General features: G+C 48.9%; 1 protein-coding gene across 2 annotated transcripts in view; it reads left to right on the forward strand.

The window, feature by feature from the left end:
* Positions 1 to 22,039, forward strand: part of CABLES1 (Cdk5 and Abl enzyme substrate 1) — a 98,866-nt gene that overhangs the window by 47,837 nt on the left and 28,990 nt on the right. Inside the window, exons 3-4 of one of the 2 annotated variants that reach the window (XM_037031893.1) lie at positions 140 to 232; positions 15,457 to 15,534. In XM_037031893.1, coding sequence (XP_036887788.1) covers positions 140 to 232; positions 15,457 to 15,534 — 171 coding nt within the window. The remainder of the gene's footprint in view (positions 1 to 139; positions 233 to 15,456; positions 15,535 to 22,039) is intronic. The other variant, XM_037031901.1, reaches the window with a different exon arrangement.

Consider the following 22,039-nt stretch of genomic DNA (forward strand, 5'->3'; position numbering starts at 1 on the left):
GCTTCCAGCCATACTGTCCTCATTATCCTTGGGGTGACTCAAGCCATGTGTCTGGTCTTTCCTTCCTGTCTTTGTGTGGAGACGTCTCAGCTGTCCAGCCAGCAACTGACTGTATTTTGGAAACGACTTTCTTTTTCAGATGTCGAACTCTCTCAGGTTCGCCCAGACCAAAGAACTTTAAGAAGATTCATTTTATCAAGAATATGCGGCAACATGATACAAGGAACGGCAGGTACTATGCTGGCCGAAGCTGCCCATCGCAATTGTAGGAGGGGGCGGGTCCCGTGGGGAAGGGGGGCGGGTCCAGTGGGGAAGGGAGGCGGGGACCGTCTGAATGACCAGACCTCAGCCAAGTGCAGCCCGCGCTGCTGAGACGAACAGGACCTCCTGTGGCCCTCCCAAATAGACTCTTTCCACCCCATTCCTGCCAGATCATCCAAAGAAGTCCGTAGGAAATAATGCTTCCTATCACTGACCGAAGGTGAGATTTTTGGATTAACCACAAACTGTATTTTTAATAGTATTCAAATATATTTTTATAGAAAACGTTGAACAGAAAAACAATGGAGGGTTTTTATGTTTTGTTTTTCCCCTTTTTTTTCTGCTTCGTTGAGTTTTGTTTTCTTTTTTCACCAGAGCTTTGTGCTTTGGTCAGGAACTGCCCCACCAGGTCTGTGCTTGAACTTGGGTTTTGTGCTTGAACTTGGGTTTTGTGCTAGCTTTGAGGGCTTTAGGAGAGTCGAGTCATGACTTTGCCCGCAGATTCTTCCTGGGCACTGATTCACGTTCCAGGGCTGCTCACACGTGGAGTGTGTGTTTCTCCAGGAAAGTGCTGGCAAATGAAAATTATTATGGTTGAAAGTTCTGTGACCTCAGTGTTAAAACTCTCCTGGTGGTAAACACATGCAAAACATTGTTGGTGGTAAGTTGGTGATGGAGTGGCTAAGTCTATCTGTGGCAGCTCAGGGTGGCACTGGAACGGAGCTCCAAGACCTCTTGGGTCTCCTGCTGCTTGGGGACCCTCGTACCCCTTAGGGACAGCTTCTCTCTATTAAGCTGTGGCCTGGATAGTGACATTCCCTGAACATGAAAATTAGAGACACCACCCAGAGCCGAGGTCCTCTGAGAAAACCACTTTGTTTGGTCTCCTGATTCACACAAGACCACGAACGCTCTAATCCCCACCAAATGAAAATGGCTAAAAGGTCGTTAGACTCAGGGAATGACTCCGGCCCAGCCTTACTGTCACTCGGTGTAAAACACATTGTGCAACATGAATGGTGATGATTACAACTTTTAAGGTTTGTTTTCTTGATATTTATACCTACTTTTTAAACCTTAGTTGAATAGAGAACGTAATTTTATGGCTATTCAGTGATTTTAGAATAGCAAAATTGAGCTTTCTTGTCAAATAATTTTTCCATAGCCAGTATATATTCTTATTTTAAGTACAGAGCTTTCCGTTCAAATGTGCCTAACTGTCATTTGTTAAACAGAATATTCTGAGTCTCCCTGTCTCCCCCTTCCTCTCACTGTCACAGTTACTGTGCCTCATATTTAACCACTGTACTTTTCTTATCTTTTGTGGCTCTTCATTACTGAATCCACACCTTCCTTATGTCATGTTAGTATAATTATTCATCATTAATTTCCCTTTGTGTTTTTACCCATAATTTCTTTAACCATAAAATAAGCAGAGAAAGCCTTTCACTGCTAAATAAAATCGGTGGCCAAGACAAAGGACTGGGCTGCAGGGATGGAATTCCCCCCCTCCGAACGCTGTCCAGGGTACAAAGTCGGGTAATCACTTGGCAAGTTTTGGCAGCAGAGCATGTAGCTAATAAAAGATTTGGACTGATGGGATTTCCAGTGTACATTACACAGCCACCTTCCTTGGCAAACCCTTGACCCGGGAACAATATAAACAGTCCGCAGAGCATGCAGTGGCTGCAGTTTTGCTGAGGACGTTTTGGAGGGAGCCAGAAGAGACCATTAGCTTATCCGAAGATCTGAGAACTGGAATTTGGGACAGGAAAGCAGGCTCTCCGACCTGCTGTGGGAACCACAGGCTGGAGGCTGTGGGGATAGGCAGTTGTAACTGGCCAGGTGAGAACTGCTTTTCTCGTGCCAACAGAGGATGAAAGGGTGGGAGGTGCTCCCCTACCGCCTCTGGTTTGTGAGTGAGGATGGATTGTTCTTAGATGAAAGAGAGTTGGGAAGAAAATGCCATTTCTGAGTCGACAGGAGGAAATTGTGGTTGAGCTGATGAATGGGAGGATGTGACCCAGCCTTTCGAAAGGGAAGGAGAATTGCCCCCACGGCAGCAGGTGGGAGATGGCCCCATGGAGGGTGGCCGGGGACGTGTGCATGAGCTCCACTCCAGCCATGGTGAGTAGGAGGGGCCCTGGTGTAGGTTTCAGAAGTCCTGACAAAAATTATTTGATGAGAGAGCTCAATTTTGCTCTTCTAAAATCTCTGAAGAGTCATACAATCATGTTCTCTATTCAACTAAGGCTTAAAAAGTAGGTATAAACTTCAAGAAAACAAGTCTTAAGCTGCAGTGGCTGGGGAGGGGTCTCCGATTCCCCCCTCCCGTGTCTGGAGGCATATACACACCACCACACCAGAGGGACATTCCTGCAGCGAGTGTTGGGGTCCCTCAGCTAGTGTGTGCCTGCCCGTGCTGGGGAGGAACGAGGCTTTTGGAGAAGGCTGGAGGCGTTGGTCAGAGATCTCTGGAAGGTCTGGACTGAAAACAGAACGGTCTGAGTACTGGTGTCCACCTCTTCCTGCACCCGGGGGAGAGAGACTGACAGGAGCCTGCTCCAGCCCCGACTTCTGCCCCCTCATACGCTGCACCCAGCTCCCAAGCCTCCTTGTGACCCCTGACCAGCCCAGACCAGCCTCTCAGGCTTCAGGCCACCCCGGGGCCTGCTTGCTGTTCTGGCTCTGAAGACCCTGGTGATGAGACTCTTCTGATCCCCAACCGGCTGACCATGTGACAAAGGCACAAACATAGAGGAGGATTTGGGCTCCCATCTCAGCAAGGACCAGAGGGCAGCTGACATGCCGAGAGGGAAGCATCTGTCTCAATACTCAGTGCCTGACCTGACCATGAATGTTAAGTACAACGTAAGATTGGAGGGGAAAAAGATGCTAAAAACTTTGCACCAAACACAATAAATGACTTGTGTTATTAGAAAAACAAAACAGAAAACATAAGTGAGCCTCATGATCGTAGTCAGGGTTGTTGCTCAGTAATAACCCTTGGGGCCTCGGCCATCCCCGAATTCACCCAGTCCTGTCTGCAGCATGAGACAAAGTCCAGCCGGCGTGTGAAGTGGAAGTGACCCTCTGCGGTGGAAGGCGTGGTGCTGATGGAGGATGGAGTCTACTTCAAGCAGAAAAGTCTTCATCTGTTTAGAATCAGTAAATTCCACGAGGCTGGATTGGGGACCCGCTGGAAGGCTTTGTGTGGCTGTCATGCAGAGAACCAAGCTGAGGTGGTCTGTTCTAGCCGTGTTCTAGACCAGGTGGAGCCAAGGGGGGAACAAGGATGCCAGGGGTGGGCCTGTGTAAAGCTTCAGCGTCACTGTTACAGGGACGGGTGATGAGTTCTGTGCTGGCCCCGCTGGGCACTGCGTCTCCCAGCCGGCAGGGGAGGCAGCGACCGGAGCTGCCGCACTCCAGTTCTTTTTCTGCCTGAACATGAGGACAGGTTGGCGGTGGGGAAGTCATGTTGGACTTGGTAGTTGACAATGAAAGCAACGCATGGCTAGGTTTTAGGAAGACAGATCTCAGAAAGTTCAGACTGAGAAGGGGATTCTTATGGCAGTGACCGTATTGTCAAAAGGAATTGAAAAGTTAGGAATGTCGTAAGGTAACAGTGGGTGTATTTACTGAGTGCTTGCAGGCTGCCAGCTCTCAGTACTTGATAGGCTTTGTTTCATTAACTCAAGTCAGTGTTTGAGTGAATGAGTGGAAAGACCTTTTGAATGAGTTTCAGTGTTTAGAACTGTATCTTGAAAAATGGAAAGAATTTAGAAATACGCATATCCTTGAAACAGTCTTATGAGGAAGCTGTCATTATTGTTGTGTTGGGCAAAATAATGTCCCCGCCCCACCCCACGCTGCCAAAGATGCCATGTCATATCCCCAGGATCCGTGAATCTGTTAGGTTGCGTGGCAGCGGGGAATTAATGTGACTCGTGGAGTGGGGATTGCTGATCAGCTGCCCTTAAAGGAGCAGGATCACCCTGGAGTATCTGGGTGGGCTGGCGGTAATCACGGGGGTTGGTAAGAGTAGAAGAGGGAGACAGATCTCAGAAAGTCAGAGTTAGGGTGATGCATTGCCGGCTTTGAGGATGGAGAGAGTGGCCATGGGCCAAGGAATGCAGCTGCCCCTAGAAGCCGGAAACGGCAGGAAAACGATTCTCTTCTAGAACCTGCAGTGGGAACCAGCCCCCCTGCCGCCTGGACTTTAGCCCCACGAGACCCATTTTGGAGTCCTGACCTCCAGAACTGTAAGAAAATAAATTTGTGTTACTTTAAGTCCCTAACTTGGTCGTCATTTGCAGCCGTAGGAAACTAATGCACTCCCCACCCCAATTGACAGAGGCGGAAACTGGAACATGTAGCCAGAAAGCGGGGGTGGGGGGTGGGGGGGATAGATCCAGGCATCAGATTCCAAAGCTCCTCCTCATAATTGAAGGGAGGGGTGGGGAATTAAAATTCATACACTGTGAGACAGCATGTTGTCCTGGATTTTGAGAAAACTCTCCATCAAATTCTAATTTTTAAAAATCATTAATGGAAGGCCAAGGACTGATAAAAAAAATGGCAAATGTGTGAAAATACTGTGAGAGAGACTCAAGTCTGGAATGAACCAAAGGTTGAGAGAAAGGAAAGAACATTGGAATCTTTGTACTTTGCCGATGGGAATGTAAACCGGTGCTGCCATTGTGGAAAATAGTTCAGCAGTTCCTCAGAAAGTTAAACATAAGATGACCATGTGACCCAGCAGTTCCCCTGCAGGGTAAATAGTTGGAGAGGAATTCCAACAGATCCTTATAGCCAGTGTCCATAGTGCCATCATTCACAATAGGGAAAGGGGGAACAACCCAACTGTCCATCAGCAAAGAATGCATAGACAAAACGTGGCGTGCACGCAAAGGAATGTTATGCAGCCACAAAAAAGCGAAGTAGCACTGAAATGTACTGCCGCAGTGTGTATTAACTTTGAAAACATTATGTTGACTGAAATAAACCAGACGCAAAAGGTCACATATTTCATGAGTCCGTTTACACAAAATACCCAGAGTAGGTAGATGCACAGAGCAGCTGAGAGGTTATCAGAGCCCAGGTGTGAAGGGAGTTACTGCTTACCGGTTGTAGAGTGTCTGCGCGAGGCAATGGCAGAGTTTTGGAGATAATGGTGATCAGCATTGTGCGTGTACTTAATAAGACTGAATGGTGCACTTAAATAGGGCTAAATGGCATATTTTATGTTGTTGAATAATATAATATGTTGAATAATATACTTTATTCCAATCGAATCNACATATTTCATGAGTCCGTTTACACAAAATACCCAGAGTAGGTAGATGCACAGAGCAGCTGAGAGGTTATCAGAGCCCGGGTGTGAAGGGAGTTACTGCTTACTGGTTGTAGAGTGTCTGCGCGAGGCAATGGCAGAGTTTTGGAGATAATGGTGATCAGCATTGTGCGTGTACTTAATAAGACTGAATGGTGCACTTAAATAGGGCTAAATGGCATATTTTATGTTGTTGAATAATATAATATGTTGAATAATATACTTTATTCCAATCGAATCAATAAAATGCCAGTAATAGCCATGGGGCTTTTAAGCCCATATTCAGAAGAGGGATGGAAGGGATGATGAATTTCTAGGGGTTGATGGTACAAGGACAGAGTAAATGTCAGTTTTGGGCCTAGATTTAGGTTCTTTAACAAGTATAAATATGATATATAGACTTTAAACAAAACAATGTGCCGGGCACACAGTAGGCGCTCCATAAGTATTTGTGGAATAAATGAAGAAACCTTTTAAGTGAGTTTCATTTCAATCTTTAGAAATTGATCCCAGGGAATAGAAAGAATTTAGAAATACAAACAATCATCAAAACTCCATGGAGAATTAAAGTTCTAAGTGGAATGCTAGACAAATATGACCTTTAAAAAAGTCAGAAAGAGAACAAAGTAATAGCAGAGAGTAAGTTGTGGTGATTCCAGACCAGCAAGCCCAGAGCCGATGGCTGGCAGACTTCTGCACTAGATGGTTCAACGGGTGGTTTGGGTGCTTTTAGGAAAGAGTGGAGGTTGCTAACCATCAGCGTGACTTCCCTGAGAAGCAGTCACGTTCGCTCCATCTGCTTGTTGATGGGATGACTAGGTTAGTAAAGGGGGGGCTGCCCAGGATGTGCCTGGGTTTCAGCAGCATGTTCGGCTGCTCCTCGTCACAGCGATCCCCGACCCCCGTGGGTAGAAAGGCGAACAGCGGGCTCTGAGGTGCTGAGGCCCGAGAACCTGCAGGCGGCTGAAATGTGTTAGCCAGTGGTCTGAAGCCCCAAGGGGACTTTAAGCAAAATAGCACATGGTTTTGCCCTGAGCATTATCTCCTCGTTGGAGTGAAGGCCAGTAAGCCTCGCTGTGGGCCTCGTGGAAGAGCCGACGCAGAGGGAGCGGACCGTGTGCTACAAGGAGAGCCAACCGTCACTCCAGCAGCTGGAAACCCGAGGCCCAGAGCACCGAGACTAAATCCAGCAGGGAGAAATGATTTACAACACAGGATGGAGACTTTTCACAAGCTCATGGGAAGAAATATCTTGGAATTTAGATTGACCGTGCGTCCTGGAGAGGCGTCTGTAAGTGTAACCACGGACTGTGCTGGCTCAGCTCGTCCGGTCCCAGACACGTTGCCGCTGTGCATCTTGCCAGGGTCGGTTCCATCCATCGTGTTTTGATCAGTGTGAGGGTCACATTTTAAGATACTGGCTTTGTGTTGGGATGGCCCTGTTGCAGCAGACTCCAATTTCTGAGCCCCTCCCCTGGAGGAGGCAGGATGGAAGACGCATAACAAATGGGAGTAGCCAGACCTGTCTCAGTTCACCGAACCACCTGTGTATAAACAGCCATTTTTCTGGAAGGAGACGGGTGCGTGCAGAGAGAAAGTGCCTGATAAAGCAGTTCCTGAACTGTGGAGAGTACAGTGATATCTGCACTTTGTCTGTTCAGTACCTACACGCTGACACCTGCTGTGCTGGGCTGTCCCAAGTGAGGGAACACGTCTGTGAGTAAAGCAAACAAAGGCCCTGCTGTGAGGAGTCATGGGCTCCTTGGGAAGGCAGGCGATAAATAAGAAAATGTACCCTGTCAGAGGTGGGGGAGGTCAGCTATGGAGGAAAACTGAAGTGGCTGAGGCTTGGAGGCAGGGCCTGTGGTGGGCCAAGGCTTCCTTTGAGCAGAGGTCTGAGGGAGGCGAAGAACTAACCCTGTGCAAGGAATTATGTTCGAGTTGGGTGGAACAGCAGTCTTGCAGCCTCTGAGCGCAGAAAGTATGGGGTGTGCTTGAGGAACTATAGAAAGGCCAGTGTGGAGGAGGAGGAGTAGGTGAGTCCCGAAAAGCCGTGGGAGGGTGGATTGTGAAAGTGTGTGCTTTTTTGTAAGTGAGGGGCGAGCCAGGCGGGTGCTGAGCTAAGGACTGTGGTGTGGCTTCGCCCATGCAGATGGACGCTGCTGAAAAGCTTGCAGACTACATGTGCTGTGGCTTCTTTTCAACCTGTGCAACATGTAGGAAACAAAACAAGTCACAGAGAGCAGAACTTCCCTTGGCGGTTCTGTTTCAATTCTCTGCTAGGTGAGAGGGCCTGAGGCCCTGGGGGAGACCGGACCTGGGTCCCCACCAGTCGTGTGCAGCAGTCTGGGAAGAAAACCATGAAAATGTGGGGACTGAAATATGCCAGACACAAAGTGGCAGTCCGCTCGGGGCCAGGGCCACAGTGCAGGAACCAGCCACCAGTGCTTCTCCAAAGAGCAGGTCACATTCAAGAATGTGACCTTACTTGGAAATAAAGTCATTGCAGATGTAATTAAGATGACATCGCCCTGGAACAAGCTTGGGCCCTACATGACAGTGTCCTTATAAAAGGGGGACATGTAGATACCCCCCATACACACAGAATGCCGTGTGGCTGTGTGAAGCTTGGTGTTATGTTGTCACAAGCCAAGGCGCTACCAGAAGCTGGGGGAGAGGCCTGGAGCAGATCCTGTCCTATAGCCTCTGTTAGAGGGCCCTGTCGACATCTTGCACTTGGACTTCTGGCCTCCAGAACTGTGCGACAGTCCATCTCTGTGTGTTAGCCATTCAGCACGTGGCGCTTTGCTATGGCAGCCCCAGCAAACTCACACACTCCTTTATCCTCTCTCCGTACAGCTGTGAGCTCTGCTACCCTAGTCCCTCCCGCCTTCTCCCTTCACTCCGTTACTGGGGAAGTGCATCCACACCATGGCTTCAGTCACTGTCACCGCCTTAACCAGTCCCAGGCCTCCCGAGCCCCAGGACCGACTCCCTCCCAGGCTCAGGTGGCCTCACTGGTGTCTATACTCCTCCACCCCCGCGCCACCTCCAGCTATGCTGAGTTATTTACAGTAATTGCCTGGTTAAGGGGAGAGATTAGTAAACACAGGAAAAATACCCACAAAAATTACACACATAGTTTAAATTGTGTGCTTTAATTTAAGGCATATTGTTGGTCATTCATTCAATGGGGGTGGGGATTATTGTTTTTTTCTTTTAGATTTTATTTATTTTTAGAGAGAGGGGAAGGGAGGCAGAAAGAGAGGGAGAGAAACATCCATGTGTGGTTGCCTCTTGCACGCGTCCCCCCACTGGGGACCTGACTTGCAATCCAGGCATGTGCCCTGACTGGGAATTGAACTGGTGACCTTTCAGTTCACAACCAGCACTCAACCCACTGAGCCGCTCTGGCCAGGGCAACAGTTGTTGTTTTGTTTTGAGGGGTTTTTTATGCCAGGCCTTTACTTTGCATACAGGCCCATAGACTGGGGTCTGCCCTGTAGTATCAGCCTCACGTTCCGTCACACCCACCCACGCTGCCCTGTGCCGATTGGACTTTGACAAATGACCAAGGAGTCTAGCTGCAAAATTCTTTTGATTTTTTACAGTTTTTTCTTACCTTTTATAGATGTCTTGCCCATACCTCAAATGCACATTTTGGGGGGTGGTGACTTGCCTTGTTTGAATATTTTTTAAAGCATTTGGCATTGTTTTTTGTAGAAACAGCATTTCTCCCCTCCCCCACATCTCAGTAGTTCATGCAGTCTCTCGTGAACAAGAATGAGTGTGAGTAGTGAGGACAACTGGTGGAAACATACACATCTTTGGGGTCATACACATCTAACCATTGTGCACAAATGCCAAACTCACTGCGAGTATTCTAGAGAACAGCCTCACAACCTGGGCCGGAGTGTGCTGTGGGTGTTGGTCAGACTGATTTCAGAGACTCAGGAAGAGAGTTTTATTGCAGGCTCAAGTTCTTGAACAGGCCTTCTGCCCCTCCTCCTCCCAGCCTTGACTCGTACCAGTTCCTCTGCCAGTGTATCCTCTGCTGGTGGCCTCATTGCCACCTATCCCTCCTGCCTCAGCTGAGCTGTCACTTCCTCCAGGGAGCCCACCTTGCCTCCCTCAGGCCAGGTTAGCTGTCCTTCAATGTGCTCTGTCTACAGTGCCCTCTGCTGCTCCCAACCAATCACACCCCGGTGTAAATGTCTCCCACCCAGCCATAAGCTTTGTAAGGATGGAGCCCTTGTCTGTGCAGCTCAGTATCCAGTTCCCAGCTCCAGCACTATGTCTGGCATAGAGTGAGTGCTCAATAAATACCTGTGGAAGGGAGGGAAGAGGAGAGGAAGATCATGTAACTTGTTTCTTAGAAATATCCCTCTATCCCCTGCATTGTAGGATAAGGTCCCCCTTAGCAGGCAGGGGAGGCCTGAACTGTCCTAGTAGTAATCTTAGCCACCAAAGAAGTGGCTGTGGAGGTGGTGTTGCTATGAGCAGTCATGATAGGACGATTAACACCTCCCCCGATGACAGTGCCACATCTGTGTCTGTAAGCTACTGAGCATAGATCTGCAGGAGCATTTTCCCACGTGATTTGTGCCAGCTCTATGCCCTCAGCCTCTCACTCTGACGCCGTGTGGCCTCACTCAGCTGTGTAGGTCGTGTTCCCCTCCGTCCTGGGCCCTCCGTTCCCTGTCCTCACCTGTTGGGATCCCACTCCTCCTCCAGGACCTAGCCAGGATGCCAAGCGCCTGCCTCAGGCCCAAGGCCCACCGCCTGCTCGGGCCCCTAGGTTTCTTTGCTCCGTGGGCTCCTTCCCCACCTTGCATCCCCGCACACGGGAACATTACCATCTCTGTGCACCAGCAGTGCAGCGCGAGAGCACAGAGCACCTTCCGAGCAGGCGATGTGTGAAACTGAGCAACTCTGGGAAGGAGTGACGACGAGCATGTGTTTGCTTCCTAGGGCTGCCCGACAGAGTACCACAAACTGGGTGGCTTAAAACAACAAAATGTGCCCTCTCATAGTTCCAGAGTCCTAAAGTCAGAAATCAAAGTGTCTTCAGGGTCACACAGCCTCTGAAAACCCTAAAGAAGGATCATTTCTGGCCTCTTCCAATGTCTGGTGGCTGCTGACAGTCGATGACATCCTTGCCTGTTGTCCACATCACTCCAGCCCCTACCTCCCTCATCACACAGCCTTCCTCCCTCTGTGTGCCCGGGCTTCTCCACATGGCTCTCCGCAATACATCCAGTCATTGGGTCTAAGGCCCGCCCTAAGCCAGGATGACCGCATCCTAAGTTCATTACATCTGCAAAAACCCTCTTTCCAAATAAAGCCACACTCACAGGTTTGGGAGGTTAGGACTTCAACATGTCTTTTTAGGAACACAGTTCAGCCCACAACACCAGTATTTTTAAGTGTGTTCTTTCCTGCTTCCTGGGCATGTGAGGATTGAATTACAGAATTAGAGAGTGCATTTCTATCTGTATTCCCAGTACCTAATGTGCCCCTCCCCCACCACCCCTGGACACCCCTGGACCGTGTTCACGCACCGTTAAACTCAGCTACCATTGTTGTGAACGTGGTTTTGTTTGCTCTGACTTTGAAGTTGGTTGCTTGTTTTCATGTCCTTGAGAGAATATTCTTGGTCTAATGGAATATTCCACCTGGAAGAGCTCAAACCTTCTCACAGCCAAGAGAGACTCCTCAGGGTTTTGGAAATAGAACAAGACGCCAGTTTTTGGCGTAAGAGTGAGCCCTTACAAGTCCTGGATGGCGCTGGGTGCTGTCTGCTCAGGCATTGTCAGCACCTGGCTGAGGGGTTGAAAACAGATTCAGTGAAAGCAGTCTCTGGTGCTCTGTCAACTGTGGGGACCCTCGTGCCCCTCCCGGCTGTTCCGAGCATGCGCCGTCTCGTCGGCAGAGCGCCAGCCTGGTGGCCTGAAGCTGCGAGTGCCTTCATACCAGAAGCATGGAAATGAGGCTTATGAAGAAGAAAGTGGACCGGTATCCCAGCTGCAGAACACGCTCGGCACTGCCTGAAAGGGTTGGGAAAACACTGCAGACCCAGAGGGAGCCCTGTCCGTGGGCCGGCAGTGCCTCCGAGCCTTTTCTTTTACTCCCCTCCCCCCCCCCCCCGCCCCCGCCGACAGATTCTTGTGTATGGAAATGTGGTCTTTAGTTCCTTAAAGACCTGTCTCTCTGGAGTTACTTCTTCTTTTGAAGCCGTAATCTTTTGTGTCCTGCTTTCTGGTCGTCTTAACTCCAAGGAATCCATGAGTGTCACAGATGGGGAGAGTTGTGTGGGCTGCAGCGGCCGTGGAGGCGTAAGAGACCATGGCTGCAGTGACTGGAAGTGAAGGCCTGGAGGTGGTCAGTCTCAAGGCCCGTTGGAAATGGCGTCTGGCTGGCTTACGTCATCTTCACTAGCATCTGATGTACTTCTTTGGCAAATACACACGAGCTCGGAGGAGGCCAACGAGTCTGATTTTCTTGTGCTTGTCCCCGATGCTCATAAAGAACAAAGGACCCTCCAGGTTCTGGACACCGTGGCTGGTCTTTAGATTCACACTGCCCAGAGTTGCCACTGTAGGAAGCAGAAGACTCGCGCTTGCCACATGTTGATATTTGTCTTCTCTGGCTAAGGCCTGACGTCCCTCCCAGATTCCAGAGCTGCTTCAGGGAAAATGTAGGATGTGTTCTCGGCAGCTCCACTAGCTATTTCCAGCTCCTTGTGGCGTGAACTGCTGCAGACCCATTGTGGGGCTGGTAGGCGCATCTCTGCTCTGAATTGCTCCTCTGGTCCTTGCAGAAAGGGAGAGGCTATGGGATGGCAGGGCCTGAAAATGGAAGGAAAGTGCCCAGAGATGTGGTGCTCCTTGCAGACTTGTCCCCCAACCAGCTATTTGAGAATGGCCTACCTGAAAAGTACCAACCCCACTAGAATTGCTGGGAAGCATTCCGTATTCATAGATGCTAAACTTGATCTGTACATTAGAATACCATGCTTTTCTGAAGGAGACTCATGTTGTCAACCTCTCCTAGACCTAAATGGTGAGGACCACACAGTGCGAGCAGTCATTTAGCAGAACAATGCAGCTCATTTACTAACGGGCATACTGTGGTTAAAACTTTGGAAAGAAGGCTTACATCTCACAGGCATTTATAGTCTCTCACTTTCTTGTTCTATTAAAATGTCTAAACAAGTTTGGTGTGTGGGAAGGAAGGACACATTAGTACCAAGTAACGAGAAGTCAGTACGCTAAGGCAGATGAGTTCGTTCAACACATTCCTTCCTCTGTGTTGCAGAAGACGTGGACATTGAGTGAAATGGGGAAGAATGAGGAGTTCCAGGCTTTTCTCCCGGGTGGATAGCAGGGTTTGGGGGAGGGAGTAGGTGTGGAGAACCTCTACCCTTCCATCTGGAAAGGGGCCCTGGTTGAGCAGCGTGGGAATACAGAGCCACCCTGGGTTTCAGCTGCTCCGATGTTACAGCTGTCGTTGTGATCCGTCACCCTCTGTCCCCATTCCATGCGTGACCTGCTAGCAAGGCTAGAAAGCCACCCTCAGAAACCTGGGTGAAAGAAGACGTCCTGGTGTCCAGGGTGCCCAGTGCAACCCATCAGAGCAGACTTTGCAGTCTTAGAGAAGAGCAGAGCGTCAGCATGCATAGGGGTAATGAAGTCCATGGGCAGCCACACTTGCTAGTGCATCACTTTCATCATGTCACTTACTTGCGTTTCCTTAGTTAAAGTGTTTAGAATCTGGCACCCACTTACTGGCTAAGTATTAGCTATTATTGTGTCTGCTGAAGGAATTTGACATGGGCATTGCAATGTCAGCTCTGTTGCTGGTTTCCATGAGTGAGACCAGGGAACCAGGCTGGTGTTTGGCAGGCTGGTGTGCTCACAATTTACTTAACCCTTGGCCTTCAAGCTTTGGCAGCCCACTCTGGCCTGGACGCTGTGACCCTGCAGAAGTGCCCAGGGCTTTGGTTTACAGTGTCTGATGAGAAATACCTCCCTTGAGAGGGGAGAGGCACCTCCGTGTGCATGCTCCATGGTTGTAGACAGGCCATGCATGTCATCCCTCAGCCATCCTTAGAGCATGGCCTAGCATGCTGAGCACGCCTGTATGTTTTAGCACAGAGGTCTGAAGAGGTTCTCCATCTAAGTACTATGCTGGTAAAACTTACCTCAACCCAAGGAGGCAGTCCCCAGTGAAAACATTCAGTACTTCCTACCCATTGAATGCATATTACTTGCAGCATTCTGAGGGCTGTCCTGTACTCGTAGCTGCTCTTTGCAACATTCCAGTAACATAGTTACTAATTTTATTCTATTTTTTATATGAGGAAACTAAGTCTCAGAAGAGCTAGTAAGCTGCCTGAGCCGTACAAAGGTGTCCACAGCGGTACTTGAAGCTGGCAGTGTTGCTTTGGTCCTGTCAGCCACTGTGGACACGAATCACTGTGGAATGAACAGACAGCCGCAGTCCTGTCCCCCTGTGACGGGTACTCGGTGCTGCTCTGAAGCACAGTGCTGCCCAGACTGTGTTTACGGAGGGCCTGCCACACGCTCAGCCTTGCACTGTCGCCTGGAAGAGGAGAGCAGCAAATGGTCAGCAGCCTTGTGATCAGTGCTCTTCTGAAATGGAAATAAGGATGGGAAACAGCACCCCAAAACAGGGAATGAGTAACTCAGTGAGGGGGGGTGCTTCCTGGGGAGGTGACTTCTGAACTAGGCTTTGAAGCTTAGATAGGAGTTCACTGAGTGCACCGTGTAGGCACAACAGGCCAAAAAAATTGCCTGCGAAGAACAGAGGTGCGAAGCAGCAGAGGGTTTTAAGGTGGGGTGTGCAAGTGCTTTAGCGTGATGGCTCATGGGGCACAGGGAGAAACACCGTGTGCGTGAAGACCAGAGAGGAGAAAGTGCCAGAAAACAGAGGGCCCGTTTGCTAGGACAAGGAATCCGACTTTATCCTGAATGGGTCAGCAATTTAATATCACAGTTTTAAAACAAGGTCACAGTCCCCAGACCTTGATGCAGTGAGCCGTGCTGTTTTTACCTGGTTGTATTATCACAGTTACCGAAAGGAAAGATGACAAAAGTGAACTGCCCCATTGCCACTGCACTGAAAATGCTGGTTTTTTAATTTCCACTCATTTCTACATTTTTCCCCCATTAATTCTCTTTCGCAAATGTTATTATTCTCAGATGCCAGGATAAGTACTTTGAGAGTTTTTTTAATGTTTTTTTAAATGGCCTTTGATTGCATAAGAGCATCATGTAGAACCATTTCCAGTGGTATCTTTATAGCAGGAATGGAAGCTAGGACTGATTATGTAATTGTTCCTCGGTTTATTCTCAGAACCTAACACACTGCCAGCATATTTAAAAAAAAACAAACCTAATGATCGTAATGGCATCTGAGTGTCTTTCCTACTCAGTGCTTTCTGGCACCATTGCTCTCGCACTGTGTACTGCCGCGTAGAAATCAGTGATTTCATTGTGGCATGGCGTTGGCTCGGCGCTGGGTGCACGGGACTCAGAGCTGTGTCTCTCTCTCTTGCATGTGTAGCCCACCGCCAGCAGATCTCGCTGAAGGAAGGGTTCATGTATACCCAACAGAGACCCTCGCCAGTGTCTCGCATGCTAACGTTCGGATAAGGAGAGGCAGCGTGCGCTGCTGTGCTGAGGTTGCATTTGGCAAGGAGCTCAGAGCACCATCTGTCAGAGGAGGTGGTGGGAGTGTGCAAATACTGCTGTGAATTCCATGAATGCTTAATTGCTAGAGATTTTTTTTAATTTAAAAGTTTCTGCATTTAGTTTGTTTGTTCTTTTGTTATTTTTTAGAATAGTCCTTATCAGTGGCAGAAGATCCTTCTGTAGTATATTTTCGGTGCTGCCGTACCGCGACAGCGCCCACGTCGGGTATGTATATGCATGCTTGCTTTGCAGTTCTCTGTGCGAAAGGTTATGATACCCTGTGTGTAACGATGTGCTGCCCTTTTCATTCCAAAAAGCCTTGCCTTGCTTTGACACTGCAAATTTGGTATTTATACATTTGAAAGAAAAAAATTTCTACCTTCTTTTCAGCTGGAAGGCTCCCTTGTATTTCATATGTGTGTGTGTGCGCGCACAAATGTGCGTCCTCACCATATTTGCCAGCTGTTTCTAAATGTGCATTTTGTCAACTTTTCCAACACCATAAAGCAAGAGCAATACAGGGCCCACCGCCTTCCACAGGGCCATGTCAACTTTTGGAGAAAGGTAGGTCAGGAAAGGAATTACACAAACGGTTTGGCAACCCTGCCTCTTTGTATCTTGGGCTTGGGGCTGGAAACTGACCAGCAAGCCAGAGCAAATATGGAAGCAGAGTGGTACCAGGAGCAGATTTAGGTGATTTGCAACAGGCCAGAGGAGCAATTGCCTCTCTGGATCAACAAGCGCCCTCCTTTTGCTCTGGAAAAAGGTAGGTAAGTGAGGCTCTGACTGCAAAGCCTCTCCCTCTTCATCCCCCATCCCGGAGCTCTGTGTTCATTTCCTTCTCTGAGTCTTGTTCCCTCGCCCCTCACCTGGGGCTGGTTGTTGGGGGGCTGCTGATCTTTGGGGCAGGATGCAGGGCATGTTGTAGGATGTTGGCTCTGGCCTCTGGTGGTTGTGATAACCACACCCTGTCCACACGTGACCATTGCCTCATGGGAGGGGGGAGGGGTGCAGAATGGCCCCTGGCGCTGACTCACCATTTACATTGGTCCCCCCTTATCCAGGTGAATGTTACATTTTAAGACCCCTAGTGGATGCCTGAAACTGTGGATAATATGGACCCCTGTATATACTGTGTTTTTTCTTACACATACATACCTCTGATAAAGTTTAACTTATGAATTAGGCACAGTAAGGGATTAACAACAATAACTAATAAAATAGAAGAGTTACAACAATATACTGTAATAAAAGTCATGCAAATATGGCATTATTAAGTAAAATAAAGGCTCCTTGAGCACAGGCACGGTGATACTGGGACAGTGAACCAGCCCACCAAGACAGCTACTGAGTGACTCCAGGGCGGGGGAGGACGCAGCGCCGCACAGAGGGGTGACTCACATCCGGGGCGGGTGGAGCAGGACGGTGGGAGCTTTCATCATGCTGCTGAGCATGGCACACAAATTTAAAACTCAGGAATTGCTTATTTCTGAAATTTTCCATTTAATATTTTTGGATCACAGCTACCTAAAAGTGCAGAAAGCAAAAGCATGGAGAAGGGAGATCTACTGTATTTCAGGAAGGGTCACCTAGAGCATTATTAGTAGATTCGTCTATTCTGCTATTTGTCCCAGACGAAAAAGCAAAATGAGTGCGGGGCCACAGACCATAACCTTTTCCATCTGGGACATGAGCAAACTCCAAGTCACCACTCTTTCAGCTTTCATAGATGAGGAAACCAGGATGCAGAAAAGTTAATTTTTATAATAAAGCGCATAGTCAGAGCCTTTATAATACCTAACAGAGAATAGAACACACCTGTTTCGGCAGCGTTTGCTACTTAAGTTTTCATGTAATAAACTGAACACAACTCAAAATACTGTAACTGAGCAGTAGGGTTAAGAAATGTTCTGCTTTTTAATTTTTTTAATGAGCAGTTATCATACTTATGAATAACTGCCGTTGTCATAACTACTGACTTTTTAAGTAATTATTGGCAAATGGCTTTGCCCAAATGATAAAAACATTTTTGCTGGTAAATGCATACATATATATTTCACACGACTTTAGTTCACGTACATATTAACTGATACATTTCTGCTGTGGAAAATTTCTCTGCTTTTACGCTAAAGCTGTTTCTGTGACCAGGTCAGAGTCATAGAATATCAATGGGGAAAGGGCTTTAGGGGTGACAGGGTGTTGCTTCCTGTGGCGTAGCCGGGAGTGGGGGGCCCTTTGGCCCAGCGGGTGCAGCTCGCCTGCTCCCCCAGCACAGCCTGCAGGGCGGGGGAGGACTCTGGCCTCCAGGACTCTGAACCCAGGACTCTGGCCCCCGCCAGCCTGCGGACTTTGGGGTTTCTAGCTCTCAGGATTCCGTTGCGCTCCCACATGCGGACTAGGCCTGATTATTGTGCCTGATTATTCCAGACAAGCACAAACCTCCCTGCTGCCGGGTCAATGTACAATTCCAACTTCATCACAGGAAAGTTTTAAAAACAGGAAACTCAAAAGTTCATTCACTGTGTACTTGAACCTCCTTTACATGGAAAGCATCTATCAGGATGGTCTTATCGCTTTCCGGTTTGGCTTTCTGGCTTCTCCTGCTGCCCTGGAGCTTCCCAAGTCCCGCTTCCAATCCTGCCTTGCCCTCACTCCCTCCCTCACCACAAAGCTTTGTTCTTGGTGTTACATTGAACTTATTTTGGCTCCTGACAGTCTTAGGAGAGTTTTCCCCATTCATTCATTCTTTTGTGCATTTGGCCATTCAGCTGGGGCTCCTGCCTCTGATGAGCACAAGGCCCTGCTGGAGGCTGACAAGGGGTAGAGATGAGTGAGAACTGCTCTCCACAAGCGTATCATCCAGCAAGGAAGCCAGACATGCAAACTGCCAGGCGAAGACAGCCTCGGGGGAGGAGGGGGCCAGGAAGCACTGCAGAACGCTTTAACTGCCCCCAAATCTTTATCAGTGTTCACATTTACGATAAATCTGCACTCCTCAGTAAAAGCCAAATGTTTGCCGTGTAAAGTCTTATCCTCCTGAGCCCTCTAAGCGCATTACCGTCCCTGCCTACCTCCTATGTAGAAACTGGACTTGGGACTTAATCAACCCAGGCTGAGGACAACGGAAAGTTGGGGGTCATGTGGTCGGCCACCAGATTTATACTGAGCTGACCCTAAGATTATTCACAACGTGGTTTTTAGATCTTCTGCTTGAAGCCCACTCTCGGTTGCTTGACTGGCCTGGCCTCCAGACCGTCCCCCCACCTTGACTTTCAGAGACAAATATTTGAGAACAGAGCGTATTTCTTCAGGTTGGCTGATCACGCAGTCAGCCTGCGTGTGACTGTGACACATGTAGGTGGGAAAGTAAGCTGAAACACAAATAATGCTCACAGGATGTCAGGCGCCGTTCTAAGTGTTTTGTGTACATTTGTTTATTGAATCTTCACAACCACCTCCTAGAGGAGGTTCTCTGGTGCTTGTTTTGGGGGCTACCACAGAGAGAGGCAGAGCGGCAGAGGCTGGAGGCAGCTGGCTGAGGCTCTGCGAGGTTCAGTGTTCTCTGCTGTGCGCCCGCCACCCCCTAGAACAGTCCCTGGAGCGCCAATGCTCACCTGGTTGTAGAGTGTATTTCCCTTCACCACCGCCCTTTTGGGGCTGGGCTTTGCTGGCTTGAGACCAATGACAAGCAGGCAACACCAGCTGACAGGCGTGAATCTGGGTGATGACAGAGCTTCGTGCACATGCCAGAGGAGGTCACCTCCTGCATGGTGGCCTTCCGATGGCTTTGGAAGTTGCTGGTTTACACTGAAGCGTGAGCACTTCCAAGAGCAAACCCCAGGCATCTTTGGGTAGAATCCTGGGGGAAAAATAATCTGTGCAATTTTCACATCTGGGTATTTGTTCGTTATAAGTGGGAGGGAATGAGTTACAGAATTATGAAATAGGGAGGTGGTCACATTCTCTAGGTGTCAACACAGTGGGGACAACCTGCCTGCGCATGGGCTTCACTGGTTCCTGACCTTGAGATGCTGCTTGCTTGTGTCTCGCCCCTGGCTGCTCCCACACTGCCCCACCAGCACCACAGGGAAGCCATTTATGGACGAGGGAGGGTCTCCCTCCTGCCTTTACACCGTGGGTGAAAAATGCATGTCTTTGAGAAGGTTTGCAAAACAGTTACCTTAGAGAATGATTATTTTCAGTGCCAAACATCACTTCACAGTGGGATTCAGGACAGAGCTGTTTAAAATAAAGAACTTCCTTTCTTTCTTAATAAGCTCTCTTATTTTCTTAAAATATTGCTTGATACACAGCTTGCTTTTCTTGTGGAATCATCCGTTAGATGAAATGAGGTGCTTCTAACAGCCACCCTTTCTTCCTGTTCTTTCACTTTAGGAACTCAGTCTTGCCTGTTGCGTGGTAGGAGGGGGAGGGAGGTGCTCAGACAGCAACGCCTCTGCCGAGGCCACGCCTGGCTTCTGCAGTCTCAGTCCGAGCCCCTTCCGAGTCCCCTGGCCATCAGCAGTTTGCTCACCTACTCAGTCAGCTCAGGTTGTCAGAGCATCTCCAAAACGGAGCATCACGGGGTCGAATGTAGCTAATACACAGCCCCATTTTGAACAGCTCAACACACGATTTTCTTTGCACATATATACGTTTTTTTGCTTAAAGCAACGGACATCTTTGGACTGAATCTAGTATCGAGTTAGAAGAGGGTGGTTTCCCCAGGTCAGTGCTAGGTGGGCACGAGTGGGGAGCCTTATCCTGTCACTGGAGCCCTTCCCAGTGTCTGGGGGTAATTGAAGCCCCTGCCTTGGTCCTCCTTAACACAGACACACACACACACAATGTGGTCCTTGCTGCCCACCCTTTCTGTGCCCCAGCATGGACGTTTCTAATCCCGTGCACATGTGGGACGATGTCGGGATTTGCTGGTGCACTTAGATTGAAGACCGGCTGCAGGCTGTGCTCATTCCTTTCCAGTAACAGCCTGGAGTCCCACTAAGCATTGCCAGGAGTGGACTTTGCTTCATCACAGCAGGTCTATGGGCCGAATGCGATGAGCAAAAACCACTTCTGAGAATGTGGAGGCCTTCTGCCATTTCTCCTTGGGGTGTCCGGAGCTGAGTGACGGAAAGATGCCCAACGTGGACGATTTGCCAGGTAGTGCCAGCTCACACGAGCACGTTGAGAGGGAGCTCTCTTCAGCTCCGAGGATAGACTTTTGGAGTTAGAAGGAACTTGGAGACTGTCTAGTCCTGTGGTTTTCAGTCTTTTTTTAGCTGAAATAACCATTCTTCCAGCGCAAGTGTACACAGAACGGCAGTAAATAAAACAGCTAACCACAGAGCTATTCCAGAAAAGTAGAAGTGGGGACAAGAAGCCCACTCTTTGCTCCATCTCTCATGACCCCATCCGGGAAACTGAAGTTCTTATCCCTGCCTGCCATTGGTGCCAATGGGCATCTCAGGCCAGAAGGCAGGAGAGTACATGGGAGAGAGAGGAGAGGCAGGCAGAATCCCTGGTCCTGACACATTAACCAGCCTTGCTGGTCCCAGACGTACTCATCTGTACAATCGACTCTAATGTCATCCTCAGGGGGGTTGGAGGACATTGAGTGAAACGTGACATGTGAAAGGCCTCAGCACCCCGCCTTCTGTGGGAGGTCCTCAGGAAACGGCAGCGTTGGTTTCATCCACAATCAGTCACTAGAGCGATTTCACTGCTCTTTGTAGGTCTGCTCCAACACAGCTGATCTCAGGTTCACGATGAGTCGGCCAGGTGTCGTTTCTTGATTTACCCAGCTGTGCATTTCTACAAACACGAGGGATTCTTCTTCAGATCTGCATGTATTTGGTATTTAAATTGTTTTCCTCAAAGGTACATGTCGAGTAAAGAAAACCTGGAAAGTACACACAAGGAAAGGAAGACAGAAGTGACTGAGCCTCGCCTAAACAAAGCCGTCATTAATGTTTAGGTCTACTTCCTTCCGGTCTTTTTTCCTCCCTAGAGCCTGTGCTTGTGTGGATTATGAAGAAGTGATTGTTTTGTTTTGATCTTTCTTGCTGGTGGGAAGAAGTGTGGCCAAATCCCACCTTTTGAAACAAGCTCATGGAAGCCAGTTACAAAGAAGAGGAACAGATGTTGCGTGTCTTTTTCACTATAACTGTAACATCAAACCTTCCCATAGCTGTAAACACTCTTCTCAGATTAAGCTTGTAAATTATACCATTTTCTGGGAAGAGACCCAGCCTTAACCCAGCTCCTCTTCTCTTAACTGACAGTTGCCAAGGCCCATCTGAGTCTTTCTGCCTTTTATCCACATTAGTCACAGCCTTCTCTTTTCTAGTGTGGCTTTGTGGTTTGGCTCAGCGACCCTCTGCTTACGAAGTGAGTTGCAAGCAAGTTTCTCAGCTTTTCCTAAGTAGGCAGACCCCACACCTAGTCCACACCTCTAGCTAAGACCACCGCCCCCTCTAGCTCCCAACCCCCGCCCACCCTCTGGGCTGCCATGGACCTGGAGTGTAAAACCTATGAGCTGAAAAGGAATCTATGGGTTGAGAAACAGAGGAAAGAAATCGTGAAAAACTGCAACAGCTAAGGAGGATGGATCCTGGAGTCCTGAAAAGAAAAGGTTTGGAGAGGGAGATAGAAATACTGCAAACTTGGCCTCCTTTAACATGCTGCTGAAGGTCAGCCCCAGACCAAGATTTACCTTTCTCCTATGTCT

This window comes from Sturnira hondurensis, unplaced genomic scaffold, assembly GCF_014824575.4.
Source record: "Sturnira hondurensis isolate 20B ecotype Veracruz unplaced genomic scaffold, ASM1482457v3 Scaffold0001872, whole genome shotgun sequence".
Taxonomy (NCBI): domain Eukaryota; kingdom Metazoa; phylum Chordata; class Mammalia; order Chiroptera; family Phyllostomidae; genus Sturnira; species Sturnira hondurensis.